At 58.7% G+C, this 26,154-nt stretch overlaps 1 protein-coding gene across 6 annotated transcripts in view; it reads left to right on the top strand.

The window, feature by feature from the left end:
- NFATC1 (nuclear factor of activated T-cells 1) overlaps nucleotides 1-26,154 on the top strand; it is an 88,156-nt gene that overhangs the window by 11,619 nt on the left and 50,383 nt on the right. For all 6 annotated transcript variants that reach the window (XM_018039660.1, XM_018039662.1, XM_018039661.1 and 3 more), the window contains exons 2-5: nucleotides 1,646-2,717; nucleotides 13,035-13,194; nucleotides 23,523-23,725; nucleotides 25,632-25,804. In XM_018039660.1, coding sequence (XP_017895149.1) covers nucleotides 1,646-2,717; nucleotides 13,035-13,194; nucleotides 23,523-23,725; nucleotides 25,632-25,804 — 1,608 coding nt within the window. The remainder of the gene's footprint in view (nucleotides 1-1,645; nucleotides 2,718-13,034; nucleotides 13,195-23,522; nucleotides 23,726-25,631; nucleotides 25,805-26,154) is intronic.

The raw sequence follows: 26,154 nt of genomic DNA, 5'->3' as shown, positions 1-26,154 counted from the left end.
GGTTTTTGTGTTGAAGTGTCGGTGAGACTGCGGGTGTTGGTGTGAGGAGGTTGAGGGCAGCTTTGCCTGGCAGCCCCAGGAGGGTCCCTCCATCCCCCTTGGGACTGTGGGGGTGGGTGGGGGTGGGGATGGCGGGGCTGGTGGAGTGGGGGGGTGTCTGCATATCCGCCAACCCCCCCCCCCCGCCCCCGCCTCCTCCCCGCACCCTGGAGCTTCCGATTCCCTCAGCTGCAGTTTCCCGCTCTCGTCCCGCTCAGCCTCGCTCCAGGGCCGTTTAGATTCTAGCAGCGACTCTGAGCATCTGGACGCCTTCTCCCCGAAAGATAGGCTGCCTGTGAGACCTGGGGGAAGGGTGGGCCTGCGTGCTCTCCCGGCCTGCCCTGTTAGGGGGCAGCTGAGAACAGTGTTTTATGGGACGGTACTTCAGAGTGTGAAAGCCAGAGCTCCTCACTAGCAAGGGTGGTAAGGGCCTGGGTTACCAGAGGGTGGTCGCAGGTTCCTTCTGAAATAAGCGAGAATGGAAATAGATCTCCCCTGATGTGGGAAGCTGGACCCGTTGTCGTTGGTAAATCCGTGGTGTTTGAGCCTGCGGTTCGAGGCCCCTGAGCTCTAGGGTCTGTCCAGGCAGGTTCAGAAGCCTGGAGGCTGGATGAAGCGTCTCTGGGCTGGTGCGCTGGGCCAGGGAGGTGGTGTAGGGTTTCCTCAAGTGGCTCCATTATTCAGAGACCTTGGGAGACTCGGCTCCAGGCTGCGGTCACGAGGAACCAGCAGTTTTGAACCGTCTGTTCAAATCGGAAATCCAGGCGTGTGGTTTGCTGCTAAAAATGACTAATTACGCTAGTAATGATTTCTTACACATATTTTACTGAGGGTATAATTAACATGTAAAAAGCTAAATTATGGCTATACATCAATACCCTCTGCTTCGCTTTTCTGCTGAAAGGATTCCTGGGCCCCAAGTCACTGTCAGAGGTTGGGTGAGAGGCCCGGAAGACTGTGTGCTCACCTCAGTGCTTTCTTTGTCTCTGGTGATCAGTCTGTTACAACGTCCTTAAAAGTCCCGGTCCCAGGATCTGACACCCTGGGTCTAAACCCTGTCCATCTGTTCATTGAACAAATCAGCACCGTTTGGACTGGAAACAGGAGTGGACCACAGGGCGCACTGGGGTGGCTCTGACACCCCCACCGTGAAACCCATGGTTTCCTCTGGTGGAAGACATGATGGATGATCAACGTTACCGGGGGGAAATAAAGTGGGAGAGGGTGACATGCGTGCCGGGCTAGGGGGTTGGGGGAGGCAGTGTTTGAGTAGAAGCAGAAAAAAGGGGCCCCGCGTGCGGCTCTTCAGGAAGGACATGTGGGCAGACGGAAGCCCCAGTGGGCGCGTGACTGAGCGTGAGGCCACAGCTGGAGTGGAGAGAGGAGGGCCAGAGGGGCGGGGGCCCTGAGGGCGAGGCCAGGGCGGGCGAGCAGTGGGGTCATCTCAGTGGCCTGCGGGGTCGGGAGGGGGACCCTGTCCCAGTGCCCTGCGAGGTCGGGGTTGCAGGTAGGGGGGCCCGTCTCAGTGGCCTGAGGGGTTGGGGTCAGAGGTGGGGGGCCCCACACCCCTGGTCCAGGCCCTCACCATCTCCCTCTTCCTTCACAGAGCACTACGGCTACGCCACCCCCGGCCTGGGTGCAGGCCTGCCCCTCTCTGCGGCACACCCCTCGCTGCCTGCTCCATGCCACGACCTGCAGAGCTCGGCCGCGGGCGTCTCCACTGTGGGGTACGGCGGGGCAGTGGACAGCGGGCCCTCCGGCTACTTCCTGTCATCGGGCGGCATCCGGCCCAACGGGGCACCGGCCTTGGAGAGCCCGCGCATCGAGATCACCTCCTACCTGGGGCTGCACCACAGCAGCAGCCAGTTCCTGCATGAGGTGGACGTGGAGGACGTCCTCCCCAAGCGGTCCCCGTCCACGGCCACGCTGAACCTGCCCAGCCTGGAGGCCTACCGTGACCCCTCCTGCCTGAGCCCCGCCAGCAGCCTGTCCTCCCGAAGCTGCAACTCTGAGGCCTCATCCTACGAGTCCAGCTTCTCGTACCCGTATGCGTCCCCGCAGACATCCCCCTGGCAGTCCCCCTGCGTGTCTCCCAAGACCACAGACCCCGAGGAGGGCTTCCCCCGCGGCCTGGGGGCCTGCGGCCTGCTCGGGTCCCCGCGACACTCGCCCTCCACCTCTCCCCGCACCAGCGTCACCGAGGAGAGCTGGCTGGGGGCCCGCACGTCCAGGCCCTCATCCCCCTGCAACAAGCGCAAATACGGGCTCGATGGCCGGCAGCTGTCCTGCTCCCCACACCCCTCGCCCACGCCGTCCCCGCAGGGCTCACCACGGGTCAGCGTCACCGACGACACCTGGCTGGGCAACACCACACAGTACACCAGCTCGGCCATCGTGGCCGCCATCAACGCCCTGAGCACTGACAGCAGCCTGGACCTGGGCGACGGCGTCCCGGTCAAGGCCCGCAAGACCACGCTGGACCACTCGCCCGCGGTGGCGCTCAAGGTGGAGCCGGCGGGCGAGGAGCTGGGGGCCACGCCGCCCCGCCGTGGCGCCCAGCCGGAGGTGCTCGCGGCCCCCCCGCACATCGGCAAGGGCGCCTTCTGCGACCAGTACCTGTTGGTGCCGCAGCACCCTTACCCGTGGGCCCGGCCGCGGTCCCCCACGCCCTGCGCCAGGTGAGCGACGGGCGGGCGGCGCCGCAGCCGCCTGGCGTCCCCCTGCCTGCTCTAGCCTGTGTCTCTGTCCGAATCTCCCTTCCTCCGGCCCTGGTCACGTTGGCTGAGGGCCAGAGATCTCGTCTTCACACGTTCTGTCCTCCCTGAAGGCCGGTGCCCAGACGAGGCTGTGTTCTCCGGTGCTGGAGGGACTTTCGGGCACATTCTCTGCCGTCTTGGGGCTTACGAACACGAGGGCTGGGTTTTTGTTTTGCTCCCTGTAAAACCAGGCGCGGCTCCTGTCTGTGTTTTCGCCTCCCCTGCTCACACCTAATTGCTGTCACTGCACAGTCGGCGCAGATGGGGCCCTGCTCACAATTCCCCGGAGCAGCCTGCCCGCCTGCACCAGCGCCGCCAGCTTGGGAGCGACTCGGTGCCCCTCCTGGGAGACCGCCGCCTGGCGGGAGCCCCAGCTCCTCCAAGCTGCAAGCTGCTTCTTGGGCTGTTGATTTTTCTTTTTAACGGTGTTGGGGCTGCTGCTGCTGCTCCATTGGGTCCCCTCACCCAGCCTGGGGTTTTTATTTTTAACTAAACAGCTTTCCCAGCAGGTGGACCACTAATGACCCCTAGCAGAGTGCTTTCTGCCCCAGGACTCCAGTCAGGTGTCAGCCACGCGCACAGGCCCTCCCTGGAGGCCCATGCTCTACCACGGGCTGTGGCTGCCTCCCAGGAAGAGGCTCCTGCCTGTGGTTTCAGTGTTCGAGGCTTGTTGCTGCTCCTGTTTGCTTCTGGAGGCAGGACTGCGCATTGGCCTCGTGGCTTCCAGCCGTCCTGTCCAGACCTTGAGGAGAGTGAATCGGTGTTATTTGTTACAGAGCTTTCTGTGTTCTCTTCAGAAACCCCCTTTTTCTAAACTAAAGCTGTAGTTAGATCTGTAAGTGGACAGTTTAGTTCTCGGAGCCAAACCTGTACAGAAGCCTGTGGCAAAAAAGCAGTGTGAGGGGTGAGTTTCTAAAGCTGAACGCTTCCTTTCCGCCAGCATGGGTAGCAGTCGAGAGCCAGGGGGCAAGGGGCCACGACGGGTCTTGACCGGCTTCAGAGTGCATCCACATAAAGTTCAAAAACCTGGCGTTTCCAAAGTTACTGTCAAAACATGTATCTTGGAACGTTCATTCATGAATGTGGGGGTTTAAAAAAATCCATTTGGAGGCATTTTAAGAATTTTTATTCACGCTCTCTTTATAATTATTATTTAAATAAAAAAAGAATACGTCAAAGCACTCTTCTCCAGTTTAGAACAAGGCTTCAGTGAACTCGCATGGTGACGTTGGTGTGAAGGTCCTAAGGGCTTGCATGGAGACCCTGAGCCCGTATCTCCAGGAGCCGCTGGGACCCAGCCCCACTGACAGGGTGGCTTAAACAGCAGATGTTCCTCGAAGTCTGGGGCTTGGAGCCCACGGTCCAGGCGTTTGGCCCCTCCTGCGGTCATTAGACGGGACCGCTTCAGGGACTCGCCCCAACTTAACGGCCCCTATAAAGACGGGGGCCTGCTGCCGTCCTGGGGTTAGGACTCCACCCTGGAGCCTCTGGAGGAGCAGCTCAGCCGGTGACCCCAGGTGGATGGGGCGGCTTTCTCGAGCCCCGGTGGTGGAGTGCCCGTGGGAATGCGAGTGGTTCTGGGGGTTGTCAGTGATGGAAGGGACCAGTGCCGCCCCATCTCTGCGCAGGGGCCTTGGTGACAGCTCCGCGGGCTGAGTGCCCCACTCTGTCACCCAGTCCAGGCCCCCTTGGGTGGGGTCCCCCAGCGCTCCTGTGAGCTCACGCCAACAAGCCCCACGCTTCCTCCCGGGCTTGAAGTCAGCTTTTCCCACTGTTTTGGTTCCACATCAAAATATGTTTCCTGGTCCCTGGCAGTGTTTTCCGTGTGATCCTGTCCACGGGTGCCAGGGGCCAGCTGGAGAAGGGAGAGGTCAGGCCGTTGCCCTGAGGGGCGGTGACCACACTTCCTGCCCTCGGACACTGCCGTGCGTGCCCGGGGACCAGTGCAGGGAGGGGGCTGGCACCAGGTGTCAGCAGGTCTTGGGCTGCACGGCCGGGCACCCAGTGCTGACAGGCTCCGAGGTCTGGGATGGACAGTTTATCAGGACAGATCCATCGCCACCCCCGTGGGAGCGGGCAGCCCCTCTGGGCACGTCCGCATCTATCCTGCCAGCGAGGGGAACTTTTTAACGAGATGTGTGCGGTGTGGGCCTCTTCCCGAGGCCCATGGGGTCCATGGGATCACTGCCCCCAGCACACGCGGCCCTCTGTTCTGCGTGGAACCTCCCAACAGTCTCATGGGGTCAAAGATATTCCCGGTTCCTGCCACAGAAGGGGTTGTGTTTGTGAAATCAACAGCGTTGTTGGACAGAAGTTTGTAGCTTTTAAAGAAGAGTTTTGATGTAGAGCCTCGGAGAATCGTGCTCTTCTCCTGAAGCTTGAGAGACGCAGAGGGGTCACAGGTGACCCGTCTGAAGGCTGTCTGCCTGATGGCTTTAGCCAGGCCACAGGGCCCTCTCCAGGGAAGACTCCCCACTCCTGGCATTGGATGAGAATAAGCAGGTCCGCCCACAGCACTGACGGCAACGCTGCCCCTGGCCGTGCCGGAGAGGGCAGAGATGGCCGTGGGTTGACTCCTGCTGGCGGCTTCCAGTGGCTGTTGTTGTCCCGGAGGTGCTCAAGCATAAGCCGGTGTTGGTTAAAGCAAATGCACTGGAGCTCCTGCCCCGGCAAGGGTGTCCTCCTTACCCAGGGCCCGCTGCGTGCGTTCAGGGAGCTCGTTCTCCCTTTGGAATGGGCTCGCGGAGAGTTCTGACTTCTGACGTCTCCGTGCTGTCTCTGTGCCTGGCAGAATCTCTCGATGTGCCTTCAAGGGGCAGGGTTACATGAGGAAAGGACTGGAAGGAGCTGATCTGGGGAGGCAGAGCGTTTTGAGACATGCCGTTTCTGACAGCAGCAGCGTCGAATTAAATCACTGCAGACGAAACTTTGCTTTGTGATCTGAGCATTACTGACTTATTTGTTAGCAACGTCCCGAGGCTTGGGGCCTCTTAGTTCCTGGACCAACCCCGCACCCCTGGCTGTGGAAGTGCAGTCATAACCACTGGGTCCAGGAGAGCCCCCACTGCGGGGTCAACTTCCTGAGGGGCGCGGGCATGTGATAACCCCACTGCTTGTTGTGGGTTCAGCGACCCAAGGGGCTGCGCCTCCCAGTCAGTGTGTTTCAGACATGGTTTCTTCTAGGTTTTGGGTACAGTTGATGACTTTAATGATATCCGTGACCTTTGTGCTGTGCCCAGGTCTTAGCTCCCAACCTGATGAAGCTACAGCTGATTGACTGCATCTTTAAGTTAAATGAATATTTCAGAGTTTACCCTAATTTGGAATAAGATTAAATAAAGCTGTATGCTGGTAACAAATCTAATCACACATCATTCCGCCGGAATGACTGCTCTGGCCCCAGCTGTCTGCACTCAGGCAGTTTGCATTGGGTCAGCCCACTCGAGGTCTTGGACGCATTGCTTCTGGGTTATTTTCCCTTTTCTGACCTGGCTGAGGAGCTCGTCATCTGGAGGTCACAAAAGGAAGCTCAGCGGGGACACCCCTGGCGGTCCTGTGGTTAAGACTTGGTACGTCCACTGCAGGGGCCACAGGTTCAATCCCTGGTCCAGGAACTAAGATCCCACATGAGGCAGGGACCAAAAAAAATTTACACCCTTCCAATAAAAGGAAGCCGCTGACAGTAAGCTTTAGAAAGAAGCCAGTGAGTGGAGTGGTCTCCATACGTCCCCCCAGCGCTTACAGGACTGGGGGCCCAGTGCCCGCGCCACTGTTCAGGCCCCGCTGGTAGCGGGTAGGGCTGGACTCAGGCCATGATTGGCAGCCCCCTGGCTGGACCCCCTGGGAGCCCCTGCTCCCAGGAGTCGTGATGCGTGTTTGCTTGCTAGGTGGGGGGCTGTGGCAGTGTCGAGGGCTGGGATCTCTCTACAAAGCCCATGTCCTGCTCCCAGGGTGTTGGTGGCTGCTCTGGGAGGTGGGAGGCCGGCAGACTGAGGCCTCAGGAGGCAAGAGGCTGACCGTGGCCTCAGCTGTGCAAAGGCGTCTGCAGGTGAACTCGGCCAGAGTCGGGCCTGAGCTGCGAGTTTCTGCAGGTCACGCTTGCTCGCTGCAGCAGAGATGGTCTCAGAGGCCCAGCCCCTGGCGCCCCATGGAGCAGGCTCTCCTGGCTCCTCAGAGTCCACCGTGGACCCTGGACACAGCGCCCTAAGCGCTGACTTCCGGTGGGAAGGCGTAGCCTGGAGGGTTCAGCCGAGATCTGCAGGTTTGCGGCAGAGCCTTCTCTCTGTCTTTTGGTCTTTCCTCGAGATGCAGGTAGAGGATGTGGGCCTGATTGGTCTTTTTTTTCAAAGATTCATTTATTTGTGTTGGGCCGTGGGGGCCTTTGCTCGTGTGCGCGGGCCTTCTCTAGCTGTGGCGAGCGGCGTCTCCTGTCTCTGGGCTCTCGGGCTTCTCGTTGCACCGGCTTCTCTTGTTGCAGAGCAAGGCTCCAGGTGCAGTAGTTGCAGTGCGCGGGCTTAGCTGCTCCGTGGCACGTGGGATCTTCTTGGACCAGGGATCGAACCTATGTCTCCTGTGATTCACAGTGAATTCTGTATCACTGGACCACCAGGGAAGCCGATTGCTTTATTTGATGTTATCCTGTGAATGTCTGGTAGTATTAGCTGTGAAAAGGAGAACAAGGATCTCAAGGACTTTTGCATTCCTGGAGAGGATCAGTTTGAGTCTTTGTGGCTTTATACACTGATTTTCAGGAGAAGGCAATGGCACCCAACTCCAGTCCTCTTGCCTGGAAAATCCCATGGACGGAGGAGCCCAGTGGGCTGTAGTCCATGGGGTCACTAGGAGTCGGACATGACTGAGCAACTTCACTTTCACTTTTCGCTTTCATGCATTGGAGAAGGAAATGGCAACCCACTCCAGTGTTCTTGCCTGGAGAATCCCAGGGGCAGGGGAGCCTGGTGGGCTGCCGTCTCTGGGGTCGCACAGAGTCGGACACGACTGAAGCGACTTAGCAGCAGCAGCACACTGATTTTCAAGTCGAGCCTTAAGATCCGCTGGTTGATTTTGTGGATAATCCAAGTGCTCAAAGAGTTTTGCTTTTGAGACTGGACAGCTCCTGGCCTGTTCTTGTTCTGACCCAGCTGGCCGTGGCATGCGTGTGGGGCTGGGCTGCACTCGGGGGTCTCCAGTCTTGAGTTTCCCAAACTGGTAGGAGCCTGACCAGGAGGAAGTGTCCAGTGACAGCATGCACCAGTGACCACAGACAAAACAGAACTCTTTCTGTCCAGACGTTTTCCTCTGAAGAGAGTGCAGGGCACTCGTTGGGGCCCCAGGCACCTGCAGTGCACCTGGGTTAGGCGGCCAGGGAGACATGGGGCTCATCCCACAGAGGGTGAAACTTAGTCACATTTAAGATGAGGCCTTCTGTGGACATTAATGGGCCTTCATTGACAACTGTTTCTTGGGTTCATGAGCAAAAATGTATGTGTCGTGATAGGGTTTGCTTTTTGAATAAATGCTTCTAAAATAACCTTCTGGAAGCTGGGGCTTCACGCCCAGCCTCGAGCTGGTTTTTGGTGAAGAAAGTAACTGCCCAGAGGCTTTGCGTCCAGGTCAGTTAGCGGGCACATGAAACGCTGGTTAGTGCTGCGCCTTGCCCCAGTGCACTCAGCCACCGTGCGCCTGTCACTCCGGCCACACCACTTCCATGGCCTGTCCAGGTAGACGGCCCTGCTCAGGCTGTGCAAAGGTTTAAGCAGCCGTTAACGGGGCAGCCAGAAGCATCGGGATGCGAGCCTGTGGGGCAGGGCCTGAGAGGCCTACGTGAGCTAGGCCTGGGTTTTTTGGGGGTGGGCGAGGGTGCGATGCAGAATAAGGATGACGGGGTTTTCCAGAAAGCTGGAAGAAAGTGCCTGCAACTCAGAATTGTCCACACCCTGGTTGGTGGAGCCCCTGAAAGCAACAGAGTTTTGTGAGACTCCTGAATCCGAGGTGGTGGCCTCACTGTTCTTGCTCTGAAAGTTCCAGGTCTGTGACTGGACTCAGGTTTCTGAGCAGGCCTGGGCCTTGCAGACGGAGCCCCTGAGGGTGTGAGAGGACGAGCAGGTGGCCTCCGCCCGCCAGCACCCCCCAGAGGCTCGACCCCATCTGAGCCCCCCTCCCAAGGGCACAGGGACACGTCGGGGACTCTGGGGACTGAGCTGGCGCTCAGAAGGGGTCCAGGCAGTGTGACCTGGGCAGAGCCTCCTGGGGGAGCCTGGGCCTTAGGACAGGTGTCTGGCCACAGTCTCAGGGTTGGGGTGCTCTGTGTGTGGCACCCTGAGGACAGGCAGGGGATACATGGGTCATTGGCCCCCTTGTACGTTACTGCCCAGCTCTGCCTCTCGCCTCCCATCCACCCACCGATACCCTGGTAAAAGCACTTCTCCAGCCTCCTCCAGGCCGCCAGCCCCCTCGGCTGGTCCTGTCCCTAAGTCCTCTCAGTGCAGAGAGGGCTGTCCCGAGTCGGGGGTGACAGCCCACAGTGTCCTGAGACCTGGGTGAGAGCTCCTATCTGAACAGCCCCTGTTGCATCCCTTCCAGGCCCAACAGAAGAGCCCGGCCAGCTTTAGACTCGGGCCTTCCCGTGGTTGACCCCCAGCCCCTCCCTGAGGGCGGTTCCCTGGGCCCTGAGAACCAGCGAGGGTCACCACGGAGAGATCAGCCTTGCCCGGCAGCCCTCCAGGAAGGTGACCTCTCAGTGGGAGCAGCTTTCTTGCCTGGACTCTGCCTGTGGGCGGAGGGTGGGTTGGGCCTCCGGCGAGGTGTGTGGTCCCGGCCCAGCCTCGGCTCAGAGCGCTCTGGGAGCCCAAAGACTCTGCTTCATTAAATAGCTGGGAACTGAGCCCGTGACCTTTTTTAAAATTAAAGGAAAAAAGTCAAATCAAAGTGAGTAAGTCAAGCAGCCCTTCCCTTGGCTGCGACCCTGGGAAAGCGCATTTCTTTCAAGCTTGGGGTGATGGCCTTCCCCTCTAGGTCTGGTCGCCTTCGGGTAGATTTGAGCCCTGCCCAAGTTCAGAGTTTGTATCTTCAGGTCTTTTAGAAACAGCTGAATTCTAAAACCTTTGCAGTTTTCTTCTAAGTGATAGGTCCATATGGGCTTTAGCTCTCAAAAATTCAACATTGAAAGGACTCTACCTAAACCGTCTGCTTGGAAGAGCAGCACCCCCCCCTCCCCCGACCCCAGGTGTCTACATGGAAGGAGAACTTGGTACAGGGCTCCCTGAGGCTCATCTGTGGCCCCTGGCCTGGGGCATGTGGGCAGCCGTTCGGTGGGAGCTGTTCTTAGTCGTGAGTGGACATGGCCTTTCTATGGGAGGAGGCTCTGGGGGCCCAGGCTCAGGTGAAGCCAGACGAGGGAATAGTCGCCGAGCTCACAGGCTGAGAGCAGGAAGGTGGAAAAGCGGGTGGCTTGGGGGGGTTACAGCTAATAGTGTTCCCTGTGGCATATTTTTTAATGTCGGTAAACCAAAAGGAACTTGAGTGCCTTCCGGGTCCGGCCTGGAAGATCACCGTGGAAACTCAAGTGTGTGTTTCTCAGATATGCTCTTTCAGTTTGTGTCACAGAAAAACAGCCTTGTGCAGCATCGGAGACTAGTCACGGTGCCCACACCCACCCCTAACAGCCGGAGGAACTCGTGGCCCACCTGCCTGCCCCCCCCACGCCCGTTACCAGACCTTGCGTGGCCTCTCCAGTGACACTCAGTGTGCGCCTGCCAGAGACCGGGGCTCAGGTTTAGACGCGAGTTGTGGCACCAGGAGACACCACACTAGACACTAACGTGGGATTTAAATAATCCCTTGGTGTCACCCAGAGAGTGTTCAAACCCCCTGACCTGTGGTTTCCCCGAGGCTGTCGGAGTCCGGCTCCACGCCTCCCGGTCTGCTCAGGTGTATGAACCATTGTTTCCCCCGAGCTCAGCTGGAGGGGCTTGGCAGGTCCCAGTCCTGGGCCTGGAGTCCCTCGTTGCCTGTAGGCAGACGCATATGAGATGTCAGGGGACACTTGGAAGCCTGGACACTGTGGTGGATGTTGCCACTGGGGGTTCAGGTGTTTATGTGTATGTCACCACCTCTGGAGTGCCCGTTAGTGTTGCAAGAAGATGCTACCTCAAGTGCCCTTCCCTATGAGGCTTGGCCCAAGTTACAGCCAGCAGGCCCCATGCAGGGGGCCAGACCCCCAGGAGGCATCAGGAGCCCCAGGGGTTCGTGCCCTGTGATGGAGGCTGTGGTTCTGTGCCAGGGGCATGACCAGCAAGGCCGCCAGGGTCTCATGCTGGATGTTCACCTCTCTGGTATCGATAGTGGTGGTGGTTTGGTCACTCAATCCTGTCTGACTCTTGTGACCCCATGGACTGTAGCCCGCCAGGCTCCTCTGCCCATGGGATTCTCCAGGCAAGAATACCGGAGTGGGTTGCCATGCCCTCCTCCAGGGGATCTTCCTGACCCAGGGATGGAACCTGGGTCTCCTGCAACACAGGTGGAATCTTTACCATCTGAGCCACCTGGGAAGCCCTTTTTATACTTGTATAAAAAGGCAAAAAGATATAAAAGGGATATATCAACAAAATAAAACAGATGTGATACCCTGGCTTTTCTTGAAGAGGATAAGGTGGTTGGATGGCATCACTGATTCAGTGGACATGAACTTGGGCAGAATCTGGGAGACAGTGAGGGACAGGGAGGCCTGGCGTGCTGCAGTCCGTGGGGTCTCAGAGTCAAGACACAACTTGGCAACTGAACAAAACATCATCTCTTTTATACGGAAATACTTAGAGACGCACACCCAGTTGTGGAGGTAGTTTCTCTGGTTGATTGTAAGACACATGCATCTGTGTGTGTGGAGAATGTGAGACAGCTCCTGTTTGCACGGGTCAGCTGGGCGTCAGATGTGGATTTAACCATTTCTTCGTTGCATCGAGTGTAATCTTTGAAGAAATCAGATCAGGCTGGAGGTGAGTTTGACGTCATCCGTTGTGCTCAGCAGGTGGGGCTGAGGCACGAGACAAGCTCCAGGCATGCGGGGTCCCGTGGGGGCTCCACTCCAGGTCGGGGGTGCCTGAGGAAGGTGCTGTGGCGGCAGGGCCGCGAGGCGTTAGGGTGGCGCAGCGGGCGCATCTCGGAATGTTTCTTCCAGGCTGAGGCCTTTTCCCTGAATCAGAGGTACATTTACATTTTTGTGGAGCTGCCAGATTCATGCTGAAAATTTCCAGCCTCAAACAATAATTTTAATTGTCTGTGTGTGACCGTATTTACTTTGTGAGCCATTCCGACTTTAAACTGCGTGCAGCCGTGTTGCTGGCCCTGTCAGTGACTCAGGAGCAAGTCACTCCCCAAGTCTGTCTTCGGCCGTACTCGAGCGCCGAGCGGCTCTGAGGCCTTGCCCTCTGTGGACGGTGAGGAGTGGACCCTTCAGTCCTCCTCCACGTCTGTCTGTCTCTCAGTCTGTTTCTGTTTTAGTTTCCTGGGAGTCAAATGAACCTACCTTCTACTTGTTTTCCTCTGTTTCTCTTCTGTTTACAGCAGAGGACAGCCTTTTCACCTAGATGGACAGTATGTATAAGGGAACAGATCAGTACGCTGGATGTTCTGAACGGAGACATGGCCGCCTCCCGTGGGCCTGGTACCACTGCCCTGGGGGACCGGAGGTTCTGTGGCCCAATCTCTCCCCACTCCTTTCGCAAACCTGCCTGCTGCTCCCTTGGATCTCGGGTCTTGCTTGTTGTGGATCGTGGACGCGGGGCTGGGCGAGGTTGCTGCAAACCCATCGCCTTATCAGGAGCCCCCTCCATGTGTCAGGTCTGCTCACAGCTGGTTTGTGGGCAGAGGAAATGGGAACCAGCCTGCCCACTTCTCAGGTCAGGCTGATAGAGCTGTGATTTTTAAAAGATCTATCTTATTGGGGAGGTTAAATAATTTTTAGGCCTTTCATGAAGGAAGGAAAATATTTAGGGTCAAGTGTGGAAGAGGTTTCCATTGCATTCAGGAACCTCGTTGTGAAGAGCTGAGAGGATGTAGGTGTCCGTCACAATTAGCTGGCCATCAGCTCTGCAGTTTTAACTGCTGCTCGCGTGAGGACGGTGACCTCACCGACGGGAGTTTCAGACCCAGCCGGAAGGACACGCCGCCCGTCCGTCTCAGGCCTGGTCTGTGGGCGCGGGAAGCCGTCCATGCCTCTAACACTCCGTGTGTCCGTTTCAGCCCGTCCCTGCCGGCTCTCGACTGGCAGCTGCCGTCACACTCAGGACCCTACGAGCTGAGGATCGAGGTGCAGCCCAAGTCCCACCACCGTGCCCACTACGAGACGGAGGGCAGCCGCGGGGCTGTGAAGGCGTCAGCCGGGGGCCATCCCAGCGTGCAGGTACCGCTCCGCTCCGACCAAGCCCGGCCCTGCTCAGGGAGGCGCCAGTTCAGCCCAGAGGCTGCTCTGTGGCGACAGCCAACAGCTCTTTCTGTGTTCTTAAAAAACTCTTCACCTCCCAGCCAGTTTAGCTGAATATTCTATACCTAGTTGAGGCCCAGTCTGCTCGGTACAGGTAGGCAGATTGAGGGTGCACAGCCTGCAGCCCCTGTATGGCTGTAATGCTGGGGAGGAGGCTTCCTTTCAGCGAGGGGCAGGGCGCAGGGTGATACCCCGGAGACCGTGGGGTGACCACTGTAGTCCTGGGGGCATTGGGAGGGCTTCCTGGATAGTGGTGTTGGGGTGACCAGCCTGGACCTGGGGGAGCTAGGAGGACCCGCTGGATGGTGTTGCTGGCAAGTGTTTCTTCACCAAGGAGGGCACATGGCTCTAGCTTTTGCTTGTGACTCCTGGTGGGGGCTACAGTGACCCGGGCACAGCCAGGCAGCTGCTTTGTCCAGAGGGACGCTGCCCCATACCCCCGTGGGTCCCTGAGCGTGCCTGACTCAGAAAGGATGGGCGGGAGAAGCCAAGGAGAGACGGCGTGCCCAAGGAGGTGCCCTGTGGCCAGTGGGCAGCGTGGGCTGGGGCTGCCACCTAGACTAGGCTCTTAACAGACTTGACCCTGGTGCTCTGTTACTTCAAGGTGTCCTGGAGTAGGAAAATCTTAAAGAGAATAAAAATAGCTTTGAAATAAGAGTGCTCCACTTCCCAGGACCTTTCTATAACAATCTGTAAGAATGAATGTCCAGGGCTGGTTGAGCCACGGAGAAGCTTCTGCTCAGAATCCCCCTCACTCTTTTGTTCAGCTCTGTGGCCCTTCGTCCCTGATTCCTGCCCTGGGCACTGCACAGCCAGACCACATGCCGGGTACCTTGCACCCTGCGTGAGGACAGGCGGAGGCCTTCCGCCCTGGGGAGAGTCAGAGCCCAGTCTGAGGGCCCTCCACCTGCCCCCAGCCCCATGAGAACAGAGCCCCTCTGCCCGACCCCTGCTCGGAACCGTCCCCCAGCCCCCAGGTGTCCCTTCCCTGCCCACGTTCCCACCTCCCAGGGCTGTTCCCCGGACGTGGCCACGGTCCCTGTTCGCGAGCAGCCGTCAGGAGAGCCTTGGCCGAGGTCACCTTGGGCCACGTTCAGATTCATCCCAAGCTAGGTCTGTCTGGACAGGTTCCACTCTGGTTTGGAGTTTTCAGAGGCTGATTCTATAGACTCTGCTTTCCTCTCTGAAGCCTGGGACCCTTGGAGGCAGTGGCTCCCAAAGTGTGGTCCCCGACCTGCAGGGTCGTCCTCACCATGCCTCTTCAAGATGCGAGTTCTCTGGCCTGCCCACCCCCCTGGGCCCAGAGCTGGGCCCTGGGTCTGACGTTGGGGCGCTGGCTGGGACCCACCACCTGTCAGCTGGAAAGGAAGGAGCAGGCACCTGCCACAGGATGTCAGGGCCAGGGCAGCATGGGGGAGGAGGCTGGGAGTGGGGTGGGCTCTGGGCACTGCTCCCCTGTGCACACCCTGGGGGGCCAGCTTGCATGGCTGCAGGCCAGCGTGCTGAGCTGGTGCTCAGGCCTCACCCGCCTTGCCACCGTTCTCCAGCCCCGGAGATAAACCTGAGCTCCCAGGTGAGCTGTCCTTGTGGACGGCAGCATTCAGTCACGCGTGTGACACCACCCGCCGGGCCCTGTGCTGTGACCTGTGACAGTCCTACCGGACACACATTTGCCATCTTGTCCCCAAGAGCGGCAGGCCTCGAAGTCCCCCACTCCTGTCTATGCCCCCACCGTGACCTGAGCTCCCAGCCCTGTCATTTAGGGAATGGTGCAGGCCGGGAGGGGAGGCAGCAGGCACTCCTTGTTTGTATTCCACTCCATTTAGATAAATAAAAACAAAGCTGGTGAGGGCAGGAGGGTGCAGGGACAAGTGGCCGTCCACCAACGCAGCAATCAGGGCCTGGAGTCTGCGGGATGACGTTGGGGCGATGTTCGCAGCCACGCGCTCGTTGCCAATCAGTACTCACTTGGTTGGTGGCTTGACTTAGAAGCACAGCAGGGGCCCCATCAGTGCCCAGGCTGTGGCCTTTCAGGTCCTCCCAGGTGGAGGCAGGTCGGCAATGCCTGCACTTAGCCCAGTGGCATAAACATAGTGTTTACGGCCCCTCCCGCTATGGCTTCCACTGGAAGAAAGTGCATTGCCGAATGGAAAAGACGTTACGTTACAGAGGCGAGGAAATAGCTGTTAAGTACAGAGAAATGAAAATAAAGCAGCAGAGAAATAACAGCCAAATGCCCCCTCCCTCGTATGTTCTGTCGGCCAGGGGTGTTGTCCTGTAGGGCAGGGAGCCTCGTGCGGACTGGGCGCTGCAGAGATGCTAGGTGCTTGGCCGTGGCCCCGAGCGAGGGTGTCCGTGTCCTCGGTCTGCTGGCCACGGTCCTGGGGATGTGTCCCCCACCCCCGGCCAGGGCCCCAGGCTCGCATCCCCACCGGGCAAGTGTCTGAGGCACGAGATGCTATTACCCTCTCAGTGTAGAACAGAGAGAGAGCTGAGATGTTCTGGAGGAATTCTGGAACTTGAAACAGTGTTTGAAGTATCTTAAGCATGAAAGTGTTAGTCGCTCAGTCATGCCTGACTCTTTGTGACCCCATGGACTGTAGCCCACCAGCCTCCTCCGTCCTTGGGATTCTCCAGGCAAGAGTACTGGAGCGGGTAACCATTTCCTTCTCCAGGGGGTCTTCCCGACCCAGGGATCCAACCCGGGTCTCCTGCATTTAAGGTGAATTCTTTACCGTCTGAGCCACCAGGGAAGCCCCACCCAAGCATGAATACCCCAAAATGACTCGAGTTCAGTGTGGGTGGAATGGGGGTGGCTGGTTCTGGGTGTAAGCGGTGAGGCCCCCCCACACCATGCAGCCAAGAGAGAGAGGAAAGCTGGTCCCCAGAAATGTCAGCCTCAGCCGGTGTCTCCCGCGAGGGCGAGTCCTCTGATCTCGAGGCAAAGAGGAGCTACGTGCAGGGCTGAGGCAGCAGGTAGGAAGAGGGGCTTTTAGGGTTTGTTTTCTTTTTCAGTTAGTGGACCACAAATTGGGTAAAAATAGAATTTGCAGATAATTATAAAACAAATGAAAATAGAAAACTCTCTCCGTTGCTGTGAAAGCCGGGTAACCACAAAGTCTTATTCTGCGCTGAGTTATTTTAGCACATCCTCCGACACAGCGGCTCCTCCCACCAGGGCGTCGCAGCCTTGGCCAGGCCGATCCACACGTCGGGGAACCGGCTGCTCCCCTGGGCCCTTCTGCGGTCAGCTGGTCAGAGGGAAGCCAGGCTTTTTCCCCAGAGCATCCAGGCTGTCCGTCAGAGCTGCTGTCACGCGGAGCGGGGAGGAGGCCAGCGCACATATGGGCTGGACAGGGGCTTTCCTGCCCTCCTAGGACACCTAGCTCAGCGGGTCTGAGTCTGCGTCCCCATGCTTGTTGTGAAGTCAGAGGCCGGGACCATGTGCAGGACGCAGGCCCCTCTGTGCCCAGACGTGGGGCGAGCTGCCCCCCGGGGCCCTCCCCTGAATCTAGACGACAGCAAAGCACAGAACCTTCTTTCTAGGCAGAGTCAGACTGTAATCTTAGATCAGGGAACCTTCTTTGTAGGCAGAATCAGACTGTAATCTTAGATTAGGAAAGGGCTTCGTGTTTAGGGGCCCTTGCCCCCCGTTTTCATTTGGGGACACGGGTGCATGTGGGGCTCGGCCAGCATCGCTTGGAGACTGGGGGGAGTGTTTCAGACTGTCCACCGCCCCAACTCTCCAGAGGACCCCGCAGCCCTGGTGGGCGTGTCTGGCTGCTCTGGCAGCCCCTTTGGGTGCTGGCTTCTCAGGCAGGACACCTGGCCACCAGCTGGGAGGCCCCTTTGGGTGCTGGCTCCTCTTCCCCGGGGGCTGGAGCTGGGTGGGCTCCGGCCAGCCTCAGCGAGGCCCACCGGCAGGCTCAGTATGACGACGCAGCCAGGGCGACAGGGCCCCGGGTCTGGGCGGCCTTTGTTGTGATGGGAACAGCGAGGAAGGGGCTGTGGACTTCCCTGAACTTCACAGTCTTGCCTTTTCTTCTGTCAACAGTTTAGACACACGCACGCACAGAGTGCTCCCCACTTCTGATCTCTCGGCCGACGTCCAGGCCAGGGCGTCCGTCTTGCCCGCCCTCTGCACTGCCTCCCTGACACCCCGGCCCAGTCCTGAGAGCAGATGGCCCTGCTGGGAAGGTCCCCAGTTCCAGCTGCCCCACGGGGCAGAGGACCTGGGGAGAGACCTGGGGCGTCACCACTGACCTCTGACCCAGGGGTCAGAGGATGACGCTTCATTTACCCAGTTACCAAAATAGCCCAAGGGATAGCATCTAGCCCCACAGACGGCCAGGCCTCAGTGAATAATTAATAGGTCATGGAAACGTGAGACTCGGTGGGGCCTGTCTATTCCTGAACAGCACTTCAGTTGTGACTTGTGTCCTTGTCCCTGTGAATGACCCGTGTAGCCCCTGTGTGGCCAGGTGAGCAGACGGGAGGCGCAGGCCCAGACGGCGGGGGCTGGGAGGCTGGGCTGCCCGGGGGGAGGGTCCTGGCCCCGCCTCATGCCCCGAGCGGCCCACATGCTCCTTAGAGTGGCCGGCTCCTGGGCTCAAGTTTGCCCCTGAAGACCGTGACAGCTGACACCAAGGAAGGAGCCCGCCAGGCACAGTCATTTTTTCCCAGATCATTAAAGTCAGCGTGTCATGTGGTCATCACTGTTCATCTCACGTGGCATCCCTCCCCACACCGCCCCCTGCCCCAGGTACTAAAGCACCAGTATTTTAAGAAATGAGCTTCCCGGGAGTGCCTCAGTACTGTAGCTAGACAGCAGTGTTTCCTTCATCTGATGTTCTGGCGTGTTTTGCTTTACTCTGAGCTTCATGTCGTTGTTTCCTTACTTGATTGGTTCTAAGTGGGCGTCTCTTTCTGCTCTGGAGATAGGGTCATTTAACCTGAAACCAGAGTTTTCACAAAAGCCAGAGGCACAGACACTAGTGGAAGAAATCCCGTTTGACAGCAAACCTCCTCGGGCCCAGCGGGGAACGGAGGGTCGGACCACCCTGTGCAGCAGCCCGGCTCCCCTCCGCCCTGGGGGCCCAGACGCCACTCGGACACGGGTCTGACCCAGCCTCCCCACAGCGAAACCCACCGAGCTGCCCTTGCAGTGAATCAGTCTTTCACGGGGCCGCGGGGCAGGGGCACCTCCCTCCACTCTTCCTGCAGCTCCCAGGCAGGTGGCGTTTCCCTCCTGGCCTCCTTTCTCAGCGACATGCACAGACCTGAACGGGCTCCCTCTTCGCAGATAACAGTGACGCCCCGGGGCCCCTAGGCCGGCCCCTGCACCAGGCCCTCCCAGCACTACCCCTCCTCCTGCTGTGCTGTGCGCACGGTCCTGTCTTTCTGGGGGGCTCCGGGTAGGAAGGCGCTTGCCCGAGTGCTGCCCCCACCCAGCGTGCAGCCGGGAAGTCGGGAGCACCCCGTCCACACACTCTGGGCGGGGCAGCATAGTCTTTGGTGAGCTGGGCCCTCCGTCTCCTCTTCTTCGAGAGCCACTGGGCTCTGGGCTGCGGGACAGCCGTCTACTCTGTGTCGGCTCAGGTGGCCAGCCCTGCCCTGTGTAGGCCAGGCCTCACCCAGCAGGACCCGCAGTCCTGCCCTGGCTGCTGTGCGGTAGCCACCCCTCCACGGCACCCGGTGGCCAGGGCTGGGGCTGGCCCGGCGGCAAGCCGATAACAGGCGTGCGGGCGTCTGGCGGGCTGTGCCCTTGGCCTCTCGGCGCCTCCGTCGGCCCTCTTGCCTGGTCCAACCCACGGCGCCTCTGGGTCACTGGTGGCAGACCCACAGTCCAGGCTCAGCCTCCAGAGTCACACCTCTGCTCACCCGAACCCCTGGGGAGTGGCCACTGCCCCCACCCATCGCGTGATGTTTACGGTGAGTTCAGAGAGGTTGTCCTGAGGGTCGAGGGCTCGGGTCGCAGCGTCGGCCCTGCCTGCCCAAGCTCTGGTCTGCAGGGAGCTAACCTCCTGCTGGAGGCCCTCCTTCCTCCCAGGCCGTGAAGGACACGAGACGCCCTGGGGGGAAGCCCTCTTGCGGGTTTGGAGGCCGAAAGCTCACACGGCAGTCTCTCAACTTAATCCAGTACTGGGAAGATTTCGGTTAAAAAAAGTAGAACCAGCTTGTGAACTGGAGTTTTTCTTCCTGCAGAGCTCCTTTGGGTATTGCGTGAAGATGCAAATTTTACATCTGGGTTAAACGCATAATTTCCCTTTAAATTGCCTGCTTGACTGTGTACAAGGATCCCTGCTCGGTGTATGTTCGTACCAACTGGAAACTTGGTTGAAAGTAATTTCACTCAATCAACTAGTCCTTTGTTTGACGACGCTGCTGCCACTGTGTGTGCTGTGGGAATTTCAGCGTCCGGTAAATTTGGCCTCAATCATTCCTCACCTGTCATCCTGCCGTGTAAGTGCTGAGCTGAGCGCAGTAGCTAAAAACAAACATCTCTGTGTGTAGAAAACTCATTAGCTCCCGTACCTTGAAAATGGAATAATACATCCAGTTTAGTTTAGGTTGAAGCAAAGAGAGATCATTGCTATGACAGGTAATTTTATAAATATTATTTTGACAGATACTATAAGGTGGCCAGGGGCAGAAAACCCATGCAGTGGAACATGTGAAGTATTTAAATGACTTCTCTTAAAATGAACTTCATGTTTTAAATAATAGATGTTTACCTCCCAGGTTAAGCCTTAAATATTCCCATTTTCACTGAAATGGCATGTTTTTAAAAAGGCAGCGTTGTACCCACAATGCACTGCCTGCTGGCAGAGCCAGGCCCCAGAGTGAGTCCTGTGGGATTCGAAGTTGTCGTTGTCAAACCATCTGACCCCGGCCAGACCACGTGCCGCCCTGGGGGCCCCTCCTGACGGAAGGAACAGGCCGTGGCCACGCGTGAGCAAGTCTTCGTCAAGTATATTCTTGTATTAAATGTCACAGAATATAATACCGAGAGGCAGGATTCATCTCTTCCTCAGTCTCAGATTTTATTTTCACGTTTCCTGTTGTGAAAACCTAGGTCGAGTCCAGCACAGGTTCTTCAGGAAGCTCGTTAGTTTGGCAGAAGACTGGACTCGGGCTCCCCAGCAAGGAAGAGAGCAGCTGGGCGGGCCGGGGGGTCGGTGCTGGTTCCCAGAACCCTCCCCGACTCAGCACTGTGCTCAGACGCTCATGGATCCACCTAGGAGAGTGCGTGTCCACCCTGGTGAGCAGAGCGTGCGGTTCCTGCAGAATTAACCTTGTCAGCAGGACCCACCTGATCCATCAGGAGTGGGCAGCCCCAGCAGGTTCTCTGTGTTGATGGCCTCAGAGAGGCCATCATGTCAGCCCCATGTCAGCCTCCGTCCACACAGCAGGCGGGAGGACAGCAAGTGGACGTTAGGTCTCTCTCAGTAAACTCAGGCTCTTGCCAGCTCTCTGCTTGCTGTGGGTGCTCAGAAATCAGCCACAGGCCTGAGACCAGCTCACTGCCTCTGCTCACTGCCCATCGGGCACGCGTCTGGTCCGTACGGGTCAGACCTTGTGGGTCGGGATGAACACAAGATTGTTCTAATAGGAAAGACCCACTTTGAAGACGAGCACACCCGTGGGTGCCTGGGGCCGCGTCACAGACAAAGACGATAAAAACAGGGAGCCTGACGCCTGAAACTGCTGCTACTGCCAGGAAATAAGATCTTTAAGCAACTCCAGGGTCCCAGAGAGAGTCTGGAGAGCACGTGTGCACGTCAGCCTGTGAGCATTCACGTGCGGCATGTGCACCTGTGCACACCCGACCTGTGTGCACGCCCGACCTGCATCCTCCTTGTCTCCGCAAGATCTCACAGTGATGCTCGGATGCCCTGGGAGCCATTCTGCAGCCCGTGACATTTAACAAACATGGGCTGTTAAATGTTACTTGGGTGCTACAGACCGTTCCCCAGAGACATCCGCAGATGCCAGTGCCCGACGCTGGGAGTCTCAGCTGCCGGACGCTCACCTGAAGCTGTAAACTCATTCACTGGGGCTGCAATCCAGCCGCAGTCAGAGCTGGGCTCGGCGGCCTGTGGTCTCGTGTTGTCTGTTGTAACGCCGGGCAGACCGTGTCTGCTGGGAGACAGGGCTGGATGGACGGAGTCATGAGGCTACGCGAGCCGCGCCCTGATGAGATACCGTGCGGATCCCTCTCTCGCCCGGCTCTTGGCCTGATGCCCAGCTCATCCTCCCACGTCGGGGGTGGGCAGCCCCGGCGCTCTGCTTGATGAGTGTGCGTGACTCTCACGAGCGGCCTGTCATTGTTTGGATTCTCTTCTGAGGCCTCAGAATTTACAAGTGACTTCATCTCTTAATTAAGTGAAGTCAGTGCAGTAGCTGGGTCTTTGTCAGCGCGTCTTGATGGACGGTTTGCTGCTGGTTTTAACCACGCTGGAAGCAGCGCGCGCTTGCTTCCCTGGGCTGAAGAGAGACTCATTTCTCACTGTGGGGTCAGAGGAGAGCTGGGGAGGCGGCAGCTGAGGGCGGGATCGAGGTGGACACTGCTAACTGGGTGTCGTGGAAAGAAGTGGAAACCAGCCAGGGAAGCGAGCAGTGGGATCTCTGCAAGGAGGAGTGAGACACAGGGCAGAGAAAGTGCCGGAGCCCGGCGCCAGACCTGCCAGTGAAGTTCCGGCTCGTTTGTCTCTGGACCCTCAGCTTCCATTCTGACACCCCAGCTTGGAAAAAGTGAGCCCTAGAAGCAGCAAGCAGGGTCTTGGACATGGAGGTCAGCTGCTGCTGGACCTGGAGGTGTCCCGTTTCTGTGGGTCACTGATCCCGTCCCCCTTGTGTGTCTGAGAACTGTCTGCATTTAGTCTCCCTCCAGACAGTCCCAAGTCCCAAGCCGGCACTGCCTGAAAGTTCTTGGTCGTCCAGCCTGGCCTCCTGCTCTGTGGCTGTGAAGTGACTGTCCAGACTTCCCACAGGACAGAGGCGGAGCCTGGATGGCGGGGTGGGGACTGATCCCCCTGAAGCCTCATCTAAGCAAGGGCTTTGGGGCTCATGTATCGGCCGGACCTGAGAACAACCCCACTGCAGGGCCAATTCTCCCGTGTTTCCACCCGGGGAGCAGGGTCGGGCAGAGGGTGGGTGGCTGTGCCCTCACCCACATGGAAGCAGTGACCAACAGCCTTCTCGGCTGCACTGGTCTGGTTCATTGAGCTGCCTGTTGTCTGAACTGCTAACATGAATCCGAGGAGCAGTGATGACAACCCGCAAAGGGGAGAGCAGCCCACTGTGCCCCCTGAGCCTGTCTGTGTCGGCAGCTGCCCTCCTGGGGTCCTGTGTCGGGACCCTGGCAGGTCCCGGCTTCTGCGGGAGGGGGATCAGCACGGGGGCTGGCCCTGCGCTGCCTGCTTGCTTTGGGTTTGCCTCTTGAGGACGGCCTTCCATGAACAGGATGGAAGGCAAATCCAGTGCCGTTCCGAGAGGGATTCTCACTGAGGGGTACAGGGGGAAGCGAGGCGGGAACCCCACCCGAGGTCCGCCAGGGGCAGCCGGTGAAGGTCCCGGGAGCGGCGCTTAACCCCAGAGTGCAGAGTCAGCCCGTCGTGTGTCTGGGGCCCGAGGCTGACGGGTTTTGTGCCCATACAAGGCCATGTACAGCCCCCCCCCCCCACACACCTCCCATGTGGGGTGTGAAGCTGGCAGAAGACGGGCCACGGCCTGGGGCACATGGGACAGGCCCCAGGGCCCCACGCACCCACGGCCTGCCGGGCGGATGTCAGTTGTGTCTGGTTTGGAGCATCCTGTTTCTGGTTAGAACAGGACTGAGTGGGAGAAAGTGGGCCGAGTCCTGTTGGGTGCATGTCTGAATTGATCAGGGGCGGGCTTGTGTGGAGGGGCTTGGCCTCATGAGATGCTTGTGTCCACACGCTTGGGCAGAGGAGTGTCTGTGGACGAGGCCATGGCCCGGAGACACCGGCTCTCCTCCCCACCTACCCCTCCTGGGGCCCCTGTTGCCATCCTGAGACGCAAGCAGACGTGTGCAGGTGTGTGTGGCCCTCGTGCGCGCTCATGTTCCAGCACGGGCAGCCGGGTGTTCCACACTGACTCACGAGGTGTCCAGCCCAGCGGGGGGTGGGGGCCGGCCCCAGGCCACGAGTTTCCCCTGCACCCGTGTCTGTGGGGAGCGAGGCTGGTGCAGCGTGGGCACTCACGGCCCCCTCTTCTGCCCGCAGCTACATGGCTACGTGGAGAGCGAGCCACTGACCCTGCAGCTCTTCATCGGCACGGCGGACGACCGGCTGCTGAGGCCACACGCGTTCTACCAGGTGCATCGGATCACGGGCAAGACCGTGTCCACCGCCAGCCACGAGGCCGTTGTCTGCAGCACCAAGGTCCTGGAGATCCCGCTGCTGCCGGAGAACAGCATGCGCGCCACGTAAGCTGGGGACTGGGCCGGCCCTCAGAGGGAGGGGGAGTCCTCCTCACGCCTCCACTTTGCTTAACACTTCAGGAAACTTTACAAACACTTACGACGGCAGACTTGTTTCCTTCTAGGGTTTTCAGGTTGCCACTCAGTTCACAGCTGTACATGCCCCCTCCGTGTGCAAATGTGGCACATACTTTTTTCTTTTTCTTTTTTTAAAACTTTTCATTTTGTATTGGGGTATAGCCGATTAACAGTGTTGTGATAGTCTCAGGTGAACAGCAAAGGGACTCAGCCATATACATATGTGAAGTCATTCTCGCCTAACTCCCCCCACCCCCGCATGGCACCCTTTTCTTTCTGAAAGCTCTGTGAAAGCCAGAGGAGTGGTCAAAATGCTGCTAATGTTGAAGCATTATGGAGACCAGCACGTCTGGGCTGTGTTTTCAGTGAGGGTTTCTGCTGATGTGACCAGCTGGAATGTGCAGGTCAGGCCTGGCTCTTTGGCGTAGAGGTGACTCGATTAGCAAGCTACAGGGTCATCTTCTCGGGTCCAAGTGGGGTTCCTGTTTGTGGCCTCATTAACCGAGTGACCACAGTGTGTCCTTCCCTTCACTCCTGAGCTGCAAATGCGGCAGAGAAAGGGGACAGCGTTGTCCCTCTGGACTCACCTTCTCCTGGGGGCCTCTGTGGGCGCAGGATGGAGCCTCAACACCCTGTGTGTCTAGATAAACACATAAGGCAGCAGTTCATTAACACGGGGTTCTCGGGGGGTGTCCATGGGGACAGCCTCAAAGCTGACTTGCAGGGAGACAGCAGGTGGAAAGGCCCTGTACCCGGGTGGGTTTGGGGCGTCCTCAGGGGAGAGGGAGCTCAGGGCCATGGTTGGGGAGGGAGGGTATGGGAAGCCACAGTGTGGGCTTGTGTGGGGTGTTGATCAGTTATTTGTAAGTAGCTCCTAAACCCTCTACGTTGTAAACAAAGGGAAAGCCTTCTCTCTGTGTTGGCTTTTCAGGGATTTGAGGGGATTCATTCTAAGTTTCCCAAAGACCAGGAGCGGGGCTGACAGCTGGGAGACCCTGCTGGTCCCTCCAGCAGCTGCAGCTCTGACTCCAGTGGCTGCGTTTACTCCATGAAATACCCTTCAGCCCGGGGCAGCACGGTCACCACGGGCCAGGCTTCCCACCTCTCTGGGCCAGGCTGTGGTCCCGACCTTCAGGCCTCATGCCGCCTTGTGTGTGAGCTTCTGACAGAGAAAAGGGCTGGTTTCCATCTGACAAGTTGCCTGTGGATTGTTGTGCTGGAGGCTGGTGTTGGATGGAATCATAAAGTTAAATGAAACTAGAGGAAATCACATGCTGCTGCTGCTGCTGCTAAGTCGCTTCAGTCATGTCCGACCCTGTGCAACCCCATAGACGGCAGCCCACCAGGCTTCCCTGTCCCTGGGATTCTCCAGACAAGAACACTGGAGTGGGTGCATGAAGGTGAAAAGTGAAAGTGAAGTCGCTCAGTCGTGTCCGACTCTAGCGACCCCATGGACTACAGCCTACCAGGCTCCTCCGTCCACGGGATTTTCCAGGCAAAAGTACTGGAATGGGGCGCCATTGCCTTCTCCGGAAATCACATGAGGCCCTAGCAAATCCAGGATCCTGAGCTGAGGGGAGACACTCCCAGAATCTTGGGGAAGGAGGTTTTCAGAGCCCGCCCCGGGTGCCTTCTTCTGGGGCATCCACACCTGCCCACTGCAGCGGGCCCTGAGCGAGTGGGGCTCTGCCTGCTTGAGACCCGGGTGCGTGAGGGGCTGGCTTGTCCTGCTCCTTCGCCGTCCCCCACTTGATGGGTGGACATGGGGCCATCCTGACAGGTGAGTGGATGTCGGGCAGGGCTGGGGACTGAGGCAGGCACTCTTGTCTCACAGCATCGACTGTGCTGGGATCCTGAAGCTCAGGAACTCCGACATTGAGCTGCGCAAGGGGGAGACGGACATTGGGAGAAAGAACACGCGGGTGCGGCTGGTCTTCCGCGTCCACATCCCGCAGCCCAACGGCCGGACGCTGTCGCTGCAGGTGGCCTCCAACCCCATCGAGTGCTGTGAGTGCCCCGACCCTGCTGCCCCGTGTCCAGGCCGAGAGCCAGTCCCGCCAGACCCTTCCCTTCCCACAGCCCACAGCATTCCACCCCGCCCCAGGGGGTGTGCTGTGTGGCGACCCCCATCCTCACAGCTCGCCTGCCCGCTGCCTCAGGGAGCATCCTGGCTTGTTCCTTTGCCTCTGACCTGAACATCAGTCAGGTATCTTTGACAGCCCCTCCCTCACGGCCCCCCGCGGCCCCTCCCTCACGGCCCCCCTCTGCCCCGAGGCCCCTCCCTCACAGCCCTTCTCTGCCACGCGGTCCACTCTCGCTGGACCCTCCTGTCCAGTCTCCAGATGGCCATCCCCAGG

Source organism: Capra hircus, chromosome 24 (assembly GCF_001704415.2).
Source record: "Capra hircus breed San Clemente chromosome 24, ASM170441v1, whole genome shotgun sequence".
NCBI lineage: Eukaryota > Metazoa > Chordata > Mammalia > Artiodactyla > Bovidae > Capra > Capra hircus.
The sequence above is the reverse complement of the archived record's forward strand: the minus strand, read 5'-3'. Positions and strand labels throughout refer to the sequence as shown.